At 33.3% G+C, this 20,639-nt stretch overlaps 1 protein-coding gene across 6 annotated transcripts in view; it reads left to right on the plus strand.

The window, feature by feature from the left end:
* Positions 1–20,639, plus strand: part of PDS5B (PDS5 cohesin associated factor B) — a 195,502-nt gene that overhangs the window by 138,076 nt on the left and 36,787 nt on the right. For all 6 annotated transcript variants that reach the window (XM_047723117.1, XM_047723120.1, XM_047723121.1 and 3 more), the window contains exons 20-23: positions 2,988–3,111; positions 5,768–5,926; positions 18,450–18,518; positions 19,908–20,044. In XM_047723117.1, the coding sequence (XP_047579073.1) occupies positions 2,988–3,111; positions 5,768–5,926; positions 18,450–18,518; positions 19,908–20,044 (489 nt within the window). The remainder of the gene's footprint in view (positions 1–2,987; positions 3,112–5,767; positions 5,927–18,449; positions 18,519–19,907; positions 20,045–20,639) is intronic.

A 20,639-nucleotide genomic window follows, 5' to 3' on the forward strand; every position in this document is an offset into this window, starting at 1 on the left:
GGTTACTTCTCTTTTTATGATGTTAGTAACTGATGAGACTTAGTAATTAGTGGTGATATTCTGTCATTCTTCACTACTAGCCGAATACTTTTAGAAAGAGGAACTTCTTATCTATTTTCTGGTTTCCCAGTGTTGCATCTGTTTAGGAAAGGCAGATTAAATGCTGTTGTTTTTTGTGTATTATAGAACAGTGTTCAAAATAGTGAGTTTACTAGCATCCTCCAAATGTGTCCAAATAACTTATTGTCTTTTTAAAATATCATGCTCAGATTTATTTGAATACATACACTTACCATTTCTGTTGGTCTTCATTTTTTTATGAGACTGACGCGCTGCCTACTGCGCTAAGGAGGCACCTAGTCTTTATTTTTTTAGATATCCATATTTTCATCTGGTATCATTTTCTTCTTGAATAACTTTATTATTTCTTATTGTATAGTTCTGCTTTTAAGTACTTAGTTTTTCTTTGTCTGAAAAAAAAATCTTTTGCCTTCATTCTTGAAAGACATTTTTTCCTCAGAATAGAATTGTAGGTTGATAGTTATTCTCTTTTCTTACCTAAAAGATGTCACTCCATTATTTTCTGGATTGGATAGATTTTGATGAAGTGTTCCTCTGTATGTAGTATTTCTCTGTATGTAATGTGTATTTTTTTTTTCAGACAGTGTTTAAGATTTTTTCTTTATCACTGTTTTTACCAAATTGATAATGGTATATCTTGGAATGGTTTACTTTATGTTTCTTCTGCTTGACACTTGTTGAGATTTTGGGGACTGCAGGTCTATTTCCATCAGATTTGGAAAAATTGTGGCTATAATTTCTCCAAAATTTGTTTTCTGTTCTCCCCTCCTCACCTCTTTGTTTTCTGGGACTCTGGTTGCATTATTTTTGACTACTTAATAATGTCTTAAGGTCACTAATGCCCTGTTCTTATTTTTTCCCCCCGTCTCTTGTTTTGTTCTGTTCTATTTTACATAGTTTCTATTGCTGTGTATTCAAGTTCACTGATTTTTTCTTCTGTAACATATAATCTACTTTTGATTCTATTAGTATATATTTCATTGCAGGCTTTGTATTTTTCATATTTAGAAGTTCCATTTAGGTCTTTTTAATGTATTTCATTTCTGTTCTCATCATGTTCATGTTTTCTTCTTGGGCACGTGGAGCATATTCATAATGGCGGTTTTAATGTCCTTGTTAATTTTGTCACCTGTAACACTTCTGGGCCTATTTCTGTTGATGAATTTTTTTTCCTGGTTATGTATTACAAGGTCTTTCTACTGTGGGTGATGGAAATGTGAATCACTAGCAGCCTTGCATGTGTCAGGGAATTTTTTGGCTTACTTTCCAGTGTTCTTTTCCAGGTCTCAGGTAGTTTTTCTCTCATGCATGGCACTGATCATTATTCAGCCAGTGACTTGGGACACCCCTCTGTGGATATGCAGAATTCAAGCTTTCTTGCTGTCTTTGTAGCTCCCTCCTCTGTGGAACTCTGCCCTAGAAATTATAGCTCCCTCAATTCCCATCTCGGTCTCTCTCAACTCTGTGCAACCACCAGGCTCTAATTGGGTTACTTTGCCTTACATGGCAGTCTGGAGCTTTGCATGCAGTAAGTGGGAATAGATGTAAGGCTCTTCTCATGTGTTTCCCATCTTTTAGGGATTATAGTCATGTGCTACCTGTTGCCCAGTGTCTAAAACCTTTCATATATTTTTGTCTGTTTCCTGCTTGCCTAAGTTAGGAGAGGATGTCCCATCTCAGATAAACTGTCATCATGTGAAGCAGAAGTCTTAATATAGTTTCAATTCATATATATTTTTTTGTAAATGAGTGAAAGTAAACATCTTTTCACACATCATAGGGTAATTTGCATATCTACTTTTTGAAGAGCTTTCTATTTTTTTATGACCAACCCATTTGTCCCTGATATTGCTGGTCATTCTGTATTTGTAGAAAGAATTTATGTTAGGGATATTAACCCTTTCTTTGTGAAACGAAATGCAGAATTTCCCCTCAGTTTGTCACTTGTCTTTTTATTATTCTTTGCTGCTGGTGTCTTACTGTAATGAATTAATTATATATCTGAATTCTTAGTACTGAAACACTGGATTGGTTATTGGGCAAGAGGTGGATTCAGAAGTTGCTTACACTGTAAGATGTTTGAATAAATAGTTGAGCCAAGAGATCCTGCTGTATTCAGTATTCATTCTAAGTTTTTGTGTGGTATAATGATACCATACCTACATGTTCTTCCAGGTAGTTACATGACTTACTCCTTACTTCCCTCAGAACTCTGTTCAAATGTTACTTTATCCGGAAGGTCTTCTGTAATCACCTTCTTTCAAATTGTAATACACACCACTCCCTACTCCCTGTTCTGTCCTCTTATTCTTTTTTTTTTTTAATTCCACAGCAGTTACCATAATTTGACATAACACATATTTTGCTAATTTATATATTATAATTTGTTTTGTCCCTAATTTGCTGGTAGCATGAAGGCAAGCATTTGGGACTTTTAATAGTGCCTGATAACATAATAAACACTTAATTTGTATAGGTTTTATAATCAGATTTCCCTTTATGTAGGTTGTGCTGGTATGAAGTGAAAGGTGAATCAGAGAAGGAAGAGACTTGAGAAACAGTTTAGGTCCCATTATAGTGGTCTTAGTGTAAGGTGGCAGTAGCTTAGCTGGAGTGATAGCAGTGAGAATGAAAAAGGCTAATAGGATTGACATTAAGAAGAAATGGGTTGCCCTGCATGTTTTCATTTAGAATTGTTAAGTAAAAAGAAGGGGGCGGGGACCTTGTATTTGGATGATATTTTTAATGTAGCCATTTATGAAGCAAAATTAGAGACAATTGAAAATGAGTTCAGGTAGATGTTTTTGTTCTTAAAAGACATTACCTAAAAAAATACGAATGGTAAAGTATCTAATAGAGTCTTGCTGATTTTTCTGGTTTATTGTTTTTCTTTATATTTTTTTTAGAGCTTTGCTTCCTGTTTTACATCACAAATCTAAAAAAGGACCCCCCCGCCAAGCCAAATACGCCATTCATTGTATCCATGCGATATTTTCTAGTAAAGAGACCCAGTTTGCACAGATATTTGAGGTAAAAAGAAAAATTGTTTCATAATTTGTGGTTAAAAGACACATATTAATGATTTATAGAATGTTCACATTTGGAGATGTATCATTTTACAATATGTTTTCAGAATTTGAATCAATATAATCAATTTTGATGAGTGGTTAAAATATAACAATATCTGATTCTTCAGACATTTAGTACTAACAAGTACAGAAATCAAACAATTATATAATATTTTTTGACATTATACATTTAGGATTTGGAAACTATTTTTTGGTAATAACTAATTACATAAAAATTGTATGTATTGATAGTAGATGATTCTGTAAGTTAAAAGATGATTCTGTCAGTTTACAGGTTTGAAAATTAAAGTTCTGTTTATAAGATACTGCTGAAGTATGTGGAACTTTGTCAATACTAATTGGTATAGTATAGGACAAATAATTGGTATATAAAACACAAATAAATTTATACTTACATAACCACTGACCTGATTTTATATCAGATGGATGATATTTAAATACATATTTCATATTATTTTTTCTACCCTTTAAATTACTATTATGCTTTTTAAGCATTGCATTTTTTAATCTATTGTAATCTGGAGCTATCTTTAGTATTCTTATTAGATATTTAGCATTGTTACATAAAATCCAAGCTTAAATTTTTAGTTCAGTAGCTTTGAGTGAATTGAAAACAGTTTGGAAATTATGCTGAAGCTACTGTTTTAGAACATTTATGCTAACTTTTTCATATTTTCATGTATTATGCTAAAGACCTGAACAAGGAAGAAAAGTAGTTGTCTTTATCATAGATCATCTTGCTGTATATAGCAAATAATTTATTTTAAATTTTGTGCATTGTGGGATGGAGATATTTTTTGTGGTCTGTTTTTGTATATCAGAATGACTTTAATGAATTCATGTTGATTTAGAAAGCTTTTGTTTTTCTTGATTAATCTTCTTTCAGTTCCTTTCAGTGGTGATAAGGAGTAGGATAATGCTGATAGTAACTTGAATTTGTAGGGTACTTTTATTTTCATTTTGATATTACATATCTGATATTTTGTTTTATCTTTACCATAAACTAATCTGTAACCCTTTGCTGTAATATATAGGTTTGTTAGCTTTCTGAGAAAAGATTTTATAGATCTGTCTGGCCTTCATGAGATTACTATTAATCCAGGGTCTGACTATTAATACTGCTTTTCCAGAAATGACTTTATTACCTTATTGTGTAAAATTATCACACTCACTATTGAAAAAAAACTACATGGTCATATTTTTATTCATAATCTAAACAAGCTGGCATTTAGGTGTACTGTGGAATATTGAGGGAAGTCATCAAGAATAGCAAGAAGCAAACTCATTTAAATATGCTTTTGACTAAATGAAGCCTCACATTACCCTAAGATGTTGGGGAAGAACAATTTAGTATTGTTTTTCAAGCCTAGAATTCTTGGTGTTTGGTATGGGAGGACAGCATCAACTCTATTAAAAGTGTCACTAAAATTTTTGATAATATATTTACTTGCTCCCAAATGAAAACATACAAAATAAATCCAAATAGTAAAATAGTAAGTTTTCTCCTCCACCTCAGCCCTGTATCCCTAGCCACCCAGTTCTCATTCCCAGAGGTAATCTGTTAACCAGTTTCTAATATACTTTTCTGGACAGTATTTATTCACATATAAGTAATATAATACACATATATATGTGTGCACACACACACACTCACACACTTATATTTGTCACCTTCCCTCTTTGCTTATGCCAGTGATAATATACTATAGTCACTCTTCTGACTTCTCTATTTTAAAAATTTAATATTTCATTTTAGATATTATTCTATATGGGTATATGAAGAGTCTCATTCTTTTGTCATGGCAAAATGTGTATTAATGATAGGGTTTTCTATCAGAAAAATAAAAATTGCGTTAGTTATGGTACTTAATATTTGATGCTACAAGAATGCATGTGACTCTGTATAAAAAAAGCTTATTTCTGGCTCCCGAGAAAAGTCCCTTGGGTGTTTGGATTGCATTCTTTATTTTTTATAAACATATTTTTATCCCCAGGGGTACAGTTTGGATTGCATTCTAATCAGTGGTTTAGGCACATAGACTTTTTTTTGACAATTGGCTTCTCTTTAAGTCCCACTGGATCCTTTGGTATTAAGCCTGCCAGTGAGTAAAGAGAGAGAACACAGAGAAGATACACTTCTCATACTTGCCTCAGTGCAGGCACGCGTACCTCACTTGTACTGACAGTCTGTTAACCAGAGCTTATTCACATATTCTCATCTAGCTGCAGAGGACGCTGTGTGTATGTATAGGCGTCCTTTTGCCCAGGAAGTAGAACTAAAGTGGATATTGGTGAGCCTTAGCAATTTCCCATGTTCATGTATGTAGTCATAAAATATACATGGTTCTCCATGCTGAAGTTTTTTTTTTTATCTACTGCTAAGATACGACTTGGGCAAAAACTGACAGTATTTAAATGTGATGCCTTTTAAACATAAATAACCTATAGGAGTTTAAATGTAAGCTTAAGCTACTACTTCCACCATGTATACGTCTTGAAACTTTTGTAATTTTTTTTAGTATTTGAACATGAAATAACGTGAATAGTTTATTTGCGTATTCACAGAGTTGAATGTGTTTTCCTTTTCTCATTTTCAGCCTCTACATAAGAGCCTAGATCCAAGCAACCTGGAACATCTCATAACACCGTTGGTTACTATTGGGCATATTGCTCTCCTTGCACCTGATCAATTTGCTGCTCCTTTGAAGTCCTTGGTAGCTACTTTCATTGTGAAAGATCTTCTCATGAATGATCGGGTAATTGATATTATTTAGACTTGTGTTCTTCACAGTGTTATCTTCTAAAATTTTTTATTCAACAAAGAGAGAAGTGAAATGATGGAAATAACACTTCCATTTACCTGCCTTCTTTTAGGTTTTCCTATCTTTTTTTAACATGCTGTTACCTCCATTAGAACTAAAACAACATTGAAACATCTCTATAGTTGAGCATAGGCATGTAACCTGCAGTGCATTCCTTGATAAATACAAAGTATCGTTTGGTTCTTTTTCATCTTTACAGTAGGTTAACTTTTATAATGACATCTATTTTAAAAAATGTGAAGACTGACAAACTAGTTCACAGTATGGTTGTCATGACAAATAGTTGTTTCTTTCCCTTCATATAGTAGAGAATTAGAAGAGATTGGGAGAAAACATTAGGAAAGAAATAGTGATTTTGTCTGTCTTCCGTTTGTCTTTGGGGCACTGCTTGTTTGGATATGGGAGAACTGACACAGTCACATGCAGTGGTATGTATGTGTGTGCATATTTATGTGTATCACACAAATCCACACACATAAATGTGCATGTGCAGACACATATATAACTATCAGTTTTGTGTCTATAGTCTATACCCAGCACTGTACTGAGTTCTTTGGAGAATTAAAAAAAGTATAAGATAAAGTTTCTCCTTCTAAAATACAGTTATAATTCTTGCAGTATATATCTGTATTACTACATGTTTCATATCTGTCGTTCTTATATTAATTTATTTTAATACTATTAATACTTTTAAACAAATTTGTTATGGAAAATAGTTTATGGAGATAATAGTCGAGATAATTGTATGTATTAGATCTCTAATGATTTGTGGCTGTTTAACATTAGTCGACTAGGGCCCTGTAATTTAAGACACGTAGCTCCTGTGTTAATTACCTTCGTCTGTGGCTGTGGCTATGTTCTTTAGCTGTGTCTCTCACTTTTCTTCCCCTAAGTACAGTATTTCATGTTCTTTAGGTCATGTATGCTAATCATGTATTTAAAATTTTCTGGATCTTTACTGTGTTTTGTTTTTTTTAAATGAAAAAATTTTGTTGAGATAAAATGTATCAGAAAAATATACACTTTTTAAGGCTATGGTTCATTGACTTACCACAAAGTTAAGATTTTTGACCAACTGGTCAGATTACCAGCCCCCAAAGCCCCTGTGTCTTTTTCTTGTTATTATCCCTTCCATTCTCCCATTTTTATTTATTTTTTAATATTTTATGTTTATTTATTTATATTTAATTATATATTATGTTTATATATAAATATACATATTCATGTATACAAAATATGTATATTTATATAAATGTATATTTATTTATATTTTATATATGATAAATATATAAATTTATTTATAAATATATTTATTATATATATTATAAATTTATTTATGATAAGTATGATGAATATATATTTATTATATTTATGATAAATATAAATATAGATTTATAATATAAATATATATTTAATATATGATAAATATATATAATATATATAATATTACTTATATTTTATTTATTTATTTATTTATTCTCAGTTTATTCTCCATTGTGAGGTAAATCCATCCTGTTGTTTATAGCAGTAGTGGCTGCTATACTTTTGTTGCTGTATAGTATTCCATTGTTCATATATATACCATGAATCTGTTCTGTTGCTAGACATTTAGGTTATTTCCAATGTTAAATGCCTGCAGTTGTTAACAAATACTCTTTTATATATCATTTTGTGCGTTAATATATACATTTCTGTTGTAGTGTAATTGTTGTATCTTAGAGTATGTTAAGTTGTTTTATTTTTCTTTTAAAGATTTATTTATTTATTTTAGAGAGAGAGGGTGTACGCCCAGGCATGAGTTAGGGAAGGGGGAGGAAGGGAAGGAGATGGTGAGAATCTCAAGCAGACTCCCTGCTGATTGAGAAGCCCAATACAGGGCTCAATCTCACAACCATGAGATCATGACCTGAGTCAATACCAAGAGTCAGACACTCAACCGATTAAGCTACCCAGGCACTCCTGTATGAGTTGTTTTAGTAAATTTTGCCAAATTGCTTTTCTTTCTTTTCTTCTCCCTCCCTCCCTCCCTTTTTTCTTTTCTTTTCTTTTCTTGCCAAATTATTTTTCAAAGTGATTATACCAGTTAACATTCTTATATGTGCTGAATGAGAGTTCTAGTTGTACCATTCCCTTGAGTGTACTAGATATGCCAGTCTTTAACTTTTTAGCTATTATGTGGATGTGTAATGAATAGTATGCCCTTAGGCACTTTCTCATATATGTATTGATATTTTGGCTATCCTCTTTTGTTAACTGTCTGCTCAAGCCTCTTCCACATTTTTCTTTTAAATTGTCAGTCTCTCTTTTATTCCTCATAAGAGTCCCTTATGTATCCTGTTGGCAGTATGTTTAGCAGATACCTTTTCCCACTTTGTAATTTGCTCTCTCACTCTTTTAATGGTGTTTTTTGATGAACAGAAGTTCTAAATTTGGGCTCCTGGGTGGCTCAGTCGGTTAAATGATCTGCCTTCAGCTCAGGTCATGATCTCAGGGTCCTGGGATCGAGTTCTGTATTGGGCTCCCTCCTCAACAGGGAGCCTGCTTTTCCCTCTCCCTCTGCCCCTCCCATTCCCTGCTATGTGCTCTTTCTCAAATAAATAAAATCTTTTAAAAAAATTTAGAAAAGGAAATTCTTAGTTTTAACAAAGCCCATTATTTTCTTTTTAGTTAGTACGAACCTTGTCTTTTTTACCTACCCCGAGGTTGTGATAGTCCCTATATTATTTTCTAGAAGTATGGTAATACACAAGCCTCTAACCACATGTAGTTATTTAAATTTGAACTAAATATAACTGGAAATGTATTCATACATTTCAAGTGCTCACTAGCCACATATTGCTAGTGTTGGACAGCTCAGAATGTTTCCACCATCTTGAAGTTCTGTTAGACAGTGTTGCTCTAGAAGCTTTGTTTATTTACTTTCACATTTAGCTATATAATCTATTTAGGATTTATTTTTGTATGTGGTATGTGGTAAATGTCAGGATTCATTATTTTATTTCCATCTGACCCCACCATTTATTGAAAAGACTGTCTTCCCTGCTGCAATTTTTTAAAAAATTGAGGTGAAATTCACATAACATAAAATTAATCATTTTAAAGTATACAATTTAGTCACATTTTAGTACATTTACAGTTTTTGTGACCACCACCTCTATCTAGTTCCAGATCATTTTCATTAAGTAGTTATACCTCATTTCCGCCAGGCTGGGCAACCACCAGTCTCCTGTCTTAATGGATTTAACTATTCTGGATATTTCTTATAAGTGGAATCATGCAATTCCATTATGACTTTCTGTGTCACTCTTCTGTCACTTACATAATATTTTTGAGGTTCATCCACATTGTACCATGTATCAGTATTTCATTCCATTTTATGGCTGAATAATGTTCTATTGTACATATTTATCACAATTTGTTTATCCATTCATTCACCGATCGACATTTGGGTTGTTTCCACCTTAGGAATATTGTGAAAAGTGCTGCTATGAATTTTGTGTTTGAGTATTTGTTTGAATACCTGTGTTTAGTTCTTTAGGTATAATCCTAGGTATATATCTTTGCTGGATTATATGGTAATTCTATGTTTAACTTTTTGAGGAACTGACAGATTGTTCCACAGAGGCTATACCATTTTACCTTCCTACCAGCAGTGTATGAAAGTTCTAATTTCTCCTCATCCTCACCAATTTATTTTCTGTTAATTTGATTATAGCTGTTCTAGCGAGCATGAAATGATATCTCATTGTGGTTTTTTTGCATTTCTCTAATGATGCTGAGCATTCTTTGATGTACTTATTAGCCATTTTTATCTCTTTTTGGAGCAAAGACTATACAAGTCCTTTGCTCATTTTTTACGGTTGTATTTTTGTTGAGTGGTAATAGTTCTTTATGTATTCTAGATACAAGTCTCTTGTCAGATACATGGTTTGCATATATTTTCTTCCATTCTGTAGGTTGTTTTTTAAGTTGTCTTTTAATCTTTTTTATTGAGATATAGTTGACATATAACATTTTAAAAAATATTTTATTCATTTACTTGTCGCAGAGAGAGAGTGCACAAGCAGGGGAAACGGCAGGCAGAGGGAGAAGCAGGCTCCCCACAGAGCAAGGAGCCCCATGTGGGACTCAATCCTAGGATCACCACCCAAGCTGAAGGCAGATGCCTGACTGACTGAGCCATAACGTTATATTAGTTTGATGTGTATAATATAATGATTCATTATTTTATATATTGTGAAGCGATCACCACAATAACTATCCATTCCCACACAGTTATAAATTTTTTTTTTCCTGTGGAAAATCTAATTTAAGGATTTACTCTCTTGGCAACTTACCAATACGCAATGACTGTAGTCACCATGCTATACATTACATTCCATGACTTTTTATTTTATGACTGGAATTTTGTACCTTTGTCCCTATTCAGCCATCTTGCCCACCTACCCCTGCCTCTGGCACCTACCAGTCTATTCCATGTATCTTTGATACTGGTCAGTCTGATAGGTGTGAGTTATAGCTCATTGTGGTTTTGATTTGCATTTCATTGACGATTAGTGATGTTGAGCGTCTTCTCATGTGCCTGTAGGCCATCTGTATGTCTTCTTTGGAAAAATTGTTTATTCAAGCCCTCTGCCCATTATTTATTTTTTTAAACATTTTTTTAAAAAGATTTTATTTATTTGAGAGAGAGTGAGAGAGAAAGTGCAAGAGAGGGAAGGGTCAGAGGGAGAAACAGACTCCCCATTGAGCAGAGAGCCCAGTGTGGGATTCTATCCTGGGACTCCGGGATCATGACCTGAAGCCAAGGCAGACACTTAACTGACTGAGCCACCCAGGCCACCCCCTCTGCCCATTATTTAATTGAGTTGTGTTTTTTGCTATCAAGTTGTGTAAATTCTTTATATATTTTGGATATTAACCCCTTATCTGATGTATGACTTGCGAATATCTTCTCCCATTTACTATGTTGCCTTTTCTTTTTGTTGATTCCTTTGCTGTGGAAAAGATTTTTTGTTTGATAATAGTCCATTTGTTTATTTTAGTGTTGGTTGCCCTTGCCTGGGGAGACCTTTCCAAAAACATTGCTAAGACTGATGTCAAAGACTTGTGTTTTCTAGAAGTTTTATGATTTCAGGTCTTATATCCAAATCTTTTTCCCTTTTGAATTTGTTTTTGTGTGTGGTATAAGATTGTGGTCCAGTTTCATTCTTTTGCATGTAGCTGTCCAGTTTTCCCAATACTCTTTATTGAAGAGACTGTCCTTTCCCCATTGTATATTCTTGCCTCCTGTGTCATAGATGAATTGGCCACATGTACATGGGTTTATATATGAGCTCCCTGTTCCATTCTGTTGATCTCTATATCTGTTTTCATGCCAGTACCATACTGTTTCGATAACTGTAGTTTTGTAGTATAGTTTAAAATCTGGGAATCTGATATGTCCGGCTTTGTTGTTCTTTCTCAAGAGTTCTTTGACAGGTTTTGATATCTAGTAGCTTAAGCGTTATATATGCCTTCAGTGACAACTGCTGCTGTTGCTGCTATCACTGCTGCTTCGTCATCATCATCTTTTTCAGGATTATTTTGGCTATTGTTAGCTTTTTGCTTTCTATCTAAATTGTTTTATTTTGTTTCGTTTCTGTCTGCATTTTAGATTTTTATTTATTTATTTGTCAGAGAGAGGGAGTACAGGCAAGCAGAGTGGCAAGCAGAGGCAGAGGGAGAAGCAGGTTCCCCGCTGAGCAAGGAGCCCGATTTGGGACTCGATCCCAGGATGCTGGGATCATGACCCGAGCCAAAGGCAGCCGCTTAACAGACTTGATCCACCCAGGCATCCCCTGTCTGCATTTTAGAATCAGCTTGTCACTTCTCCCTATATCACTCTAACCCAGCATACTATACATACCTGGCTGGAATTTTGATAGGGCTGGTAATGAATTATAAATCATTATATAATTATAATGAATTATAATCATAATTATAAATTATTTTTATATAAAAATATATTTATATATAAAAATATATAATATATATATTTATTCATTATTTATGATGAATTATAAATCATTATAATACTGCCTTTCACTCTGTGAACATGGTATTACAATCCTGAGCTTTCTGTTTCTTGAAGATTATATATGTCTTAGTCTTTGATTTCCCTGGGTAATGTTTCTAAGTTTCTGTATAGATGTCTTAGCTTTCTTAAATATGTTCCTAGGTATATTATGTTGCTCAATGCTATTATAAATAATAAGATTTTTAATACTTATTTTCTCTAACTGCATTTTGTTGGCATGTAGATATGAAGTCATTTCATTTTTATGACTTTTATCCTAGAATTTTGTTAAAGGCAGTTTTTTTTTTTTTTAAGATTTTATTTATTTATTTGAAACAGAGAGAAAGAGATCACAAGTATGCAGAGAGGCAGGCATAGAGAGAGAGAGGAGAAAGCAGGCTCCCCACTGAGCAGAGAGCCCGATGCGGGCCTCGATCCCAGGACCCTGAGATCATGACCTGAGCCGAAGGCAGAGGCTTAACCCACTGAGCCACCCAGGCACCCTTAAAGGCAGTTTTAAATTCTACTAGTTAGTTTCTGCATTTGGGGGATTTTCTCTCTTTTTCACAGTCATGTCATTTGTTCATAAAGACAGCTTTTTTTTTTTTTTTTTTCCATTCTTAGTGACTTTTATTTTTTTTTTTCTTCCTCATGCTTTGGCCAGGGCCTTCAGAACAATAGAAGTGGTGATAGTGGACATTTTTGTCTTCTTCTCAGTCTTAGAGGGGTGGATGGACTAATAGTACCCAATAGAGGACTTGAAAACTTCATCTAAATGGCATATATATGACACTGCACTCAACGTAGTTCTGGCATACATTCTTTCAACTTTGTCTTTTATTTATAATAGTCTGTTTACATGTAATGTAAATAGTGATTTGAGTTAATTCACTATCTGGTTTTTATTTTCAGTTTGTTCTGTCAGTTCTGTATGCATTTTATTCTTCTTTCTTTCCTTGTTTTTTTTTTTTAAGATTTTATTTATTTATTTGACAGAGAAAGATCACAAGTAGGCAGAGAGGCAGGCAGAGGCTGAGCAGAGAGCCCAATGCAGGGCTTGATCCCAGGACCCCAAGATCATGACCCGAGCCAAAGGCAGAGGCTTAACCCACTGAGCTACCCAGGCACCCCTCTTTCCTTGTTTTTGATTAAATACTTTTATTCCATTTCCCCCTTTAGTGACTTGGTTTTTACATTTTCCTATTCTTTTAGTAGTTGTCCTAGAGGATACAGCATTCTCCCTTGAGTTCTGAAGGCCAGTATCGATTAGTCTGTTTTAAACTTTCAGGACAGCAGGTTCAGTATTTTAGGAACCTGATCATACGTTAATTCCCTTTATTTCCTGATGCTTTTTGTGCTTTTGTTCACACAGGACCATCACTATTATATTTTCTACAGTTAATGTTTATTTAGACTTACCAACATCTTTTCCATTTCTCTTATTTTTTCATTTCTTTTTGTCTATGTGATGATTTTCTTTATACTTGAAGAATTAAAAGAAGTATTTCTTTTAGTGTGGATTAATGCTGATGCAGTCTCTCAGTTTTTATTTGCCTGAAAAATGTCTTGTTTTTGCCTTCATTTTTTAAAGGATATTTTCTTCAGGTTTAGAATTCTAGCCTGGTATATTTCCTCCCTCAGTAATTTAAAAATATTGTACCATTATCTTCCATTTCCTTACCTTTACTCTTGAAATTGTCTGACAGTCTGAGTTCCTTTGAAGGTTTTCCTTTTGCTTTGAATGCTTTTAATCTTTTCTGTTTTGCATTGGTCCCAGTTTCACGATGATGTGTCTGGGTGTGCTTTTCTTTGTATTTATCCTACTTGGGGCTTGTAGCTCTTCTTGAATGTATAGCTTTGAAGTCTTATAAAAGTTCTGAATAATTTTTGTATCATATTCTCTTTCCTCTCTTACTGCAATTCTAACTATACACTTAAAAACATACAATTTCTTTTGCAGTGATCCAGCTGTTTGACACCTTTATGTACTTTTCCCCTATTCATGTATCATTTTGTTTTCTTCTGACCTGCATTTGAGTTTACTAATTTACTCTATGGATTTGTCTAATCCTATGTTAAACCCATGCACTGAATTCTTAATAGCACTTATTTTATATTTCAATGTTATAATTCCTTTGTGGTTTTTAATATAGCTTTTAATTCCCTGCCAGAATTCTCTGTCTTGCCATTGAATTGTTGAACTTCTTTAATTATGTTGAAGTTTATATCAGCCTTACTTTCTAGACCTCCTGTGGCTCTTTGTCTTGTTTTTTTTTCTCTTATTTTTTGGTCACATCTTTTCTTATATGCATGTTACTTTGATTGCATGGTAGACTTTGCCTGTGAAGAGTGTTCAGATAATCTGAGGCCGTGAATGATTTTGTAATTCTTCTGGAGGTGACTTAACTTTACTTCTGACAGGTAGTTGAGCTATTGTCAGATCAGTTTGGTCCAGGCAAGAGTGTACTAACTGGAAACTGGGCTTCAGTTTTTGACAGGCTAATTCTTTTTCTGGTTACCTTTATGTGTAGGGTATATCTATTAGGGAGCCACCCAGAACTCTGAGGTATTTAACAGGGACTCTGTTCTTTATTGGACCCAGATTTCCAATTTTTTTCCTTCCTGCTCTTTGACAGTGATGCAGATGTTGTTCAACCTGTTAAGTCTCTTTCACTTTCAGAATCAGTTATCATTTGTATGAGAAAAGCAGTCCTAGGGCCAGACTCAAATCTTGATTTCATTCCCCCTTTGAAACTTTGCCTGGCAAATTCTCACTGCTTTGGTAGCTCTTTTATCACCTTCAGACTGATTTTTAAAAAGATCTTTTATCCAGCATTTCCATTTATTCCATGGAAGGTAGGTTAAAAAAAAACCTAATCGGCTCTTGTCAGAACAGAACTTTCACCAATATTAACCCATTAATTTGTCTTATTTTAATGTTATATTTGATATGTACAGAGGAATATATATTTAACATTTGTGTAATTGTTTTATAACAATACAGTGAATATTGTGCACTGTTAGTTCCTGGTTTATTACTCTCTAGACTTTTCTTTTTGTTTCTTCTCTGCCCCAGGTAACTGCTGTATTGAATTGGGGCTTACTATTCCCTAACAAGAACAAAACACCACTTTGGCACGTGTATGTCTCTGAATAACATACTTGGTTTAGTTTTGCTTATTCTTGAGGTTTATGAGTTATACCATATATATTCTTGGCTGACTTGCCTTTATCATTACACGTTTGTTTCTTTGAATAACCTTCCCTTGTTACTGCATCTAGCTGTACGTGATTCATTACTGTGTATTAACACTGTGTGAAATTTCTTATATTTATTCTCTTAGTGCACATTTGAAATATTTCCATTTCTTTACTCTTCGGAGCAGTGTTCCTGTGAAGGTTCTTAGAGAGGCTGCATGATGCATATGAGCAAGAATTTCTCTAGGTTATATTTATACAAGTGAAAATGATGAGTAACAGTGTGTACACACATTTAACTTTTCCATTTTATTCCCAAATTACTTTTCAAAATCATTGTTAAAACTTATTTTTTATTAACAGTATATTGGACCCATTAGTGTCAGATCTTTTAATTTTTGCCCATCTAAAAGTTGGAAAATAGTGTCTCATTATGGTCTTAATTTGCATCTCCCTGGTTACTAATTAAATTTTATGTCTCATCACCATTCATGTTGCCTCTTTCTGAAATTTCTTTTGAGGCCTTTTGCCTTTTTTCCCTAGGCTTTTTGTCTTTTTCTCATAGGTAATCTTTATACACATTAATACTTTTTCAGGTATATGTTGCAATAGCTTCATAAAAATGCATAAACTCTCATTTATGGTGTGTCCTTTTCATTTATGGTGTCCTTTGAACAAAAATTATTAATTTTAATATAGCTAAATTTATCATTCTTCTGTAGTTAGTGCTTTTTACATCCTTAAGAAATCCTTCCCTACTCTAGTGTCATAAAAATAGTCTCCCATATGGTCTGAAAGTCTTGAGATTTTCTTTTCACACTTAAAAAATTTAATCCATCTGGAATTGATTTGTTTGTTTGCGTGCTGTGTCTTAAGGATTTCATTTCTTTTTACCTCCATAGGACAACCAAATTTCCCATCAAAAGTTCTTGAGTAACCTTTCTTTCTTTCAATCCTCTTATTGTTACCTGTCATAGGGTGTATAGCATCTATTCTTTACCATTGCTTTGTTTGCTCATCTACAAGATGTGTTTCATTAAAGTGTCAAAAGCAATTTTCTTTGTAAAGAAAATTCAAAAAATTTTTCTTATACAACTTTGTTAGGTACTTTGATTTTTTTAATTGCATTTTATGTTTGTGGTTGATTTGGAGTATTATTTTATAGTTTTCATCTTCTTTCAAAACAGGGTGATGCAGTTGGTTGAGTTTCCAACTCTTGGTTTCTACTCAGGTCATGATCTCAAGGATGTGGGATTGAGCCCCACATCAAGCTGTGCTCAGGGTGTCAATCTGCTTGAGATTCTCTCTCCATCTCCCTCTCCCCGTGCCTCCCACAGCTGCATGCATGTGTGCTCTCTCCAAAATAAATCTTTTCTTTCTTTTTTAAAGAATTCCGGTTTTTGATTGTTTTCTAATCCTTGAATGTTTTATCTATATATTAATTTCCTTATATTTCTCTATGTGCTTCCTCTGCTTATTATTTTTCATTTCAACTTCATCTACCAGTTTTTTTTTAAAGTGGTATATTTAAATCTTCTGTGGTGGCAAAGTTTTCAGTCTCTACTCTTTTATTTTTTTTAAGTCACTTTTGTTTTGATTTATTTTGGTACTATTCTGCTGGTTGTCCAAATGTTCATTAATTTTATAACTTACTGTGGAATAAGATTTAAAAAAAAACTTCAATATCCTGTTTATACCAGTATCCCAATTAAATCCATAGCCCATTTCATGTTTTTTATTATCTTGACTAGTATATTGTTTCATCCTATTATTTTTAGATTTTCTCTGTCATTGGTTTTGTTGCATCTGTTTTGGTTTTATATTATTATCTTTGAACCATCTGATAGTCTGTTGGTTTTATTTATAATAACTTTCTATTTTGTAATAATATATGCTATTTGAATTTTTTCTTATGAATTAAATATTTTAGTGGAGTATATCTTTGAATAATTCTTTCAAAATGGCTTATAATTTGGAAACTTTCTCTCTGTCCTAGCTTGCTAAAAATATTTTTTTCCCTTATTCTTGAGTACTAGAATCCTGTATTTCAGGGTACTTGGCTGCAGAAAATCCAGATTATTGTTTTTTGGCATCATGTCTAGTAGCTGAGAAATCTGAAGTTGATCTGATTCTTGCTTCTTATTTGGAAGGTTCCCCTATAGAATCTTTGAGGATCTTTTTAATATTCTGTAGTTCAGAAATTTCATCAGAACGTTTCTAATGTGATTGTTTTTTCATTATTTCCACTTTTTACTTCGAAGGCGCTTCTCAATGTAAATGCATCCTAAACTCTATGTGTTTGATGAGTTTGCCTTCTGGATGTTGGGGCTACCTATCCTGTTGCCAGAAGGTTACCTGAGCTGCTATTTGATTTGTTTCCCAGGCTGCTTTTGGAAGTCACTCCTGTCAGCTGGCGGTACACTAGATCTCCAGTGTTCCAGGATTGAGCTCGGCTCTTTTGTCACCTTGCTTTAATTTCCTGGCTGTCACTGCAAATGCACATCTTGAAATACCTGCGTTCTATCATCTCAGGATTATGCTGTGATTGTGGAAAAAAAAAATCTAACTTTTTTGGGAAATGTTTCCATTCTCTGCTTTTTATGGAGATGTGAATCTAGCCTTGTTAATATTTTTACTGTATATTTTGCATTTTTAAAATTATTCTAAAGGTTCTGACCTTCTTTTTGACACTTTTTGTTTTCCAGCCCTGCTGTGTGTGTGTGTTTGTGTGTGTGTGTGTTGCCATTTTGGTGGGACTTAGGTACAAAGATACTAATGCATCTTGTTTTCTTACAGTCAACTGCAAACCTTTCTAATTTTTCTTCTGCTCATGATTTTTTGTATATACCCTTTCCCTTGTTTAAGAACTACGCTTTTTTGCTGTATTGATTTTTTTGTTGCTTCTTGCCAGCCACCTTAAATAATTGAATCATTAGTCTCAAAGGCTAAGTAAGGAAGTATATGTAAGATAAAGTCAGTCCTACCTCACACCTGGAAAGAACCAATTGCAGATGGATGTGTAAGTGCTTTATGTGGGTACTAGTGAAGATAAGTCTTTCAACCTTTTTGTAAAGTAGATGAGGTATTTTAGTGATCTGTAATGACTGTCACTGTAGAAGGTAAAGATTTCATTCATTCACTAAATATTAATTAAACATGAAAATTCTAATATATTTTTTAAAGTCCTTCATTTTTGTTTAGCTCCCAGGAAAAAAGACAACTAAACTTTGGGTTCCAGATGAAGAAGTTTCTCCTGAGACAATGGTCAAAGTGAGTGATATGCATAGTTCTATTTAATACACCAATATATCCACCAGATTGTATTATCATTAAAGTGTTAAAATTTTTATTCCTGTTGTAAAGATATGGCTGTTAAAATCACCCAAGTTTTTATATTTATTGTATGACATCATCCCAAGTGCTCTGAGAGTGTAAGGCAATAATGAGAAACCTGAGGCCCTATGGGCAGCTGCACATAATCTGATTTGGGAAAAAAAAAAAAGTGCTTGAAACTGCCCCCAGTTGCTGCTTCTTAGTTATCAACCTTTTAGGGTGAAAGACATTGCCCGTTCTCTTGTGTACATTCTCCTGTTAAGTAAAAATGATCATCCAGGTTTTAAGACTATCTTTTCCGTGAGATTTAATAAAACTTTTGTTTTGATTTTTAAAAAAGTTCAACCTGTTAGTCCTTGAATTCGAAGTAATAGGTAAAAACTAATCACTAGTGTAGAGAGTATTGATTTACTAAAATGATATAGTCTGTCATGTAGACCTCATCTCATTCCACTGTCCAAGGTGTGTAGGCCAGGAACAAATATATTAAATACTGTTTTTCTCATTGTAGTTTCTTATAAATCCAGTCATGTATATATGCGTGTACTGGTTTATATTTTATATTAGGAACTACTTTGTTATGTTATTCCGGTTTCAGATGCTAATACTGTTTCTGCAGACCTTATAGAGTAGCTGATGGAATGATGCTTGATACTTCTGAGTTCCAGTATAAACCTGTTTTCTCAGCATTGGTGTCAAGCAGCAGTTTTGTGTAGGTCAAGCAACTCTGGACTAGAAGGGAGGCTTCGTGCAATTAAGCTTATGCTTAATAAATGGCCCAGAAAAGGGATCTGAAGAGTGTCTGCCACATGCCACTGTTCAAGACCCACTCAGCTACTAAGACATAGATCTGTTGAAAGCTAAGATAATATGTGAAAAAGAGGTGATATGCACCCCATCAAAAAGAGTTGTTAGAAACATTAGAGGCAATAACAGTGTTTAAAGTACTTAATTTTAAGTACTTCATAATTATAAAATGTAGCACAAAAATGGGATATAATTTGCAGTTGGGAAGTTAAGTTTTCTGACTAGGGAAGTTAACATTTTACTGTGGGTTCTAAAGAACAGAAATTATGGTGGGGAAACATTAAAAAATCAAAAAGAACCAGTCTTTAGTTAAATCATTCATTTGTCAGTTGCCTGGGTGGGAGGGTAAAACATCTTAAAGACATTCCGTTATCTTGATATATAAAGAAGAGAATGACTCTTTTTTCCTTTCCTTTTCTTAAAAAGCATCCCTTAAAACCATTTCATTTTATTTAAGGTGGATACAGAATTTCTTTAAAATGTAGTAATGTTGTATTTGTCAATTTGTCTTTTAAATAGATTCAGGCTATTAAAATGATGGTTCGATGGCTTCTTGGAATGAAAAATAATCACAGTAAATCAGGAACATCTACCTTAAGATTGCTAACTACAATATTGCATAGTGATGGAGACTTGACAGAACAGGGGAAAATTAGGTATGTAATTATTATTTCAAAGTTCTTGCGTAATATTTTAGTATCCGGTGTAATTTCTAATGGTGCAGTTTCTTTTTAAGAAAGTAATTAGTTGAACACTACAACAAAAACTAATGATGTGCTGTATGTTGGCTAATTTACATAATTAAAGTATAAAATGTAAAATACAAAAAAAGTAGTATTCCTATGTATGTGTGCATATATTTTTATTGTAATATGCTTTTGTACAGTGGTTATTTCAAAATGGCAGTCATATATCAGAGGCAGAGTATTGCTATATATTGTAAATATTTTAAACAATAGATATTTACTTTTTTAAATATCTAATAGGAAAATGGTTAGTAATTTATCAGTAACTGATATTTTGCATTCTTCTTAATGTCTGGAGGAAAAAGAACACACTAGGTAGAAGGCAACTTACTTGAATCTATTTCCAGAAGTATAAATACATGCAAATGTACTAGATGTACTAGATGTAAAATTTGTACTAGATGTAAATGTGTACTAGATGTAAATTATATAAACACATGTACTTTGTTTTGTTTGAAAAAGGTAGTTTAGTATGGTGATTGAAAAACTGGACCCTGGAGCCTGG

Source organism: Lutra lutra, chromosome 3 (genome assembly GCF_902655055.1).
Source record: "Lutra lutra chromosome 3, mLutLut1.2, whole genome shotgun sequence".
Lineage (NCBI taxonomy): Eukaryota > Metazoa > Chordata > Mammalia > Carnivora > Mustelidae > Lutra > Lutra lutra.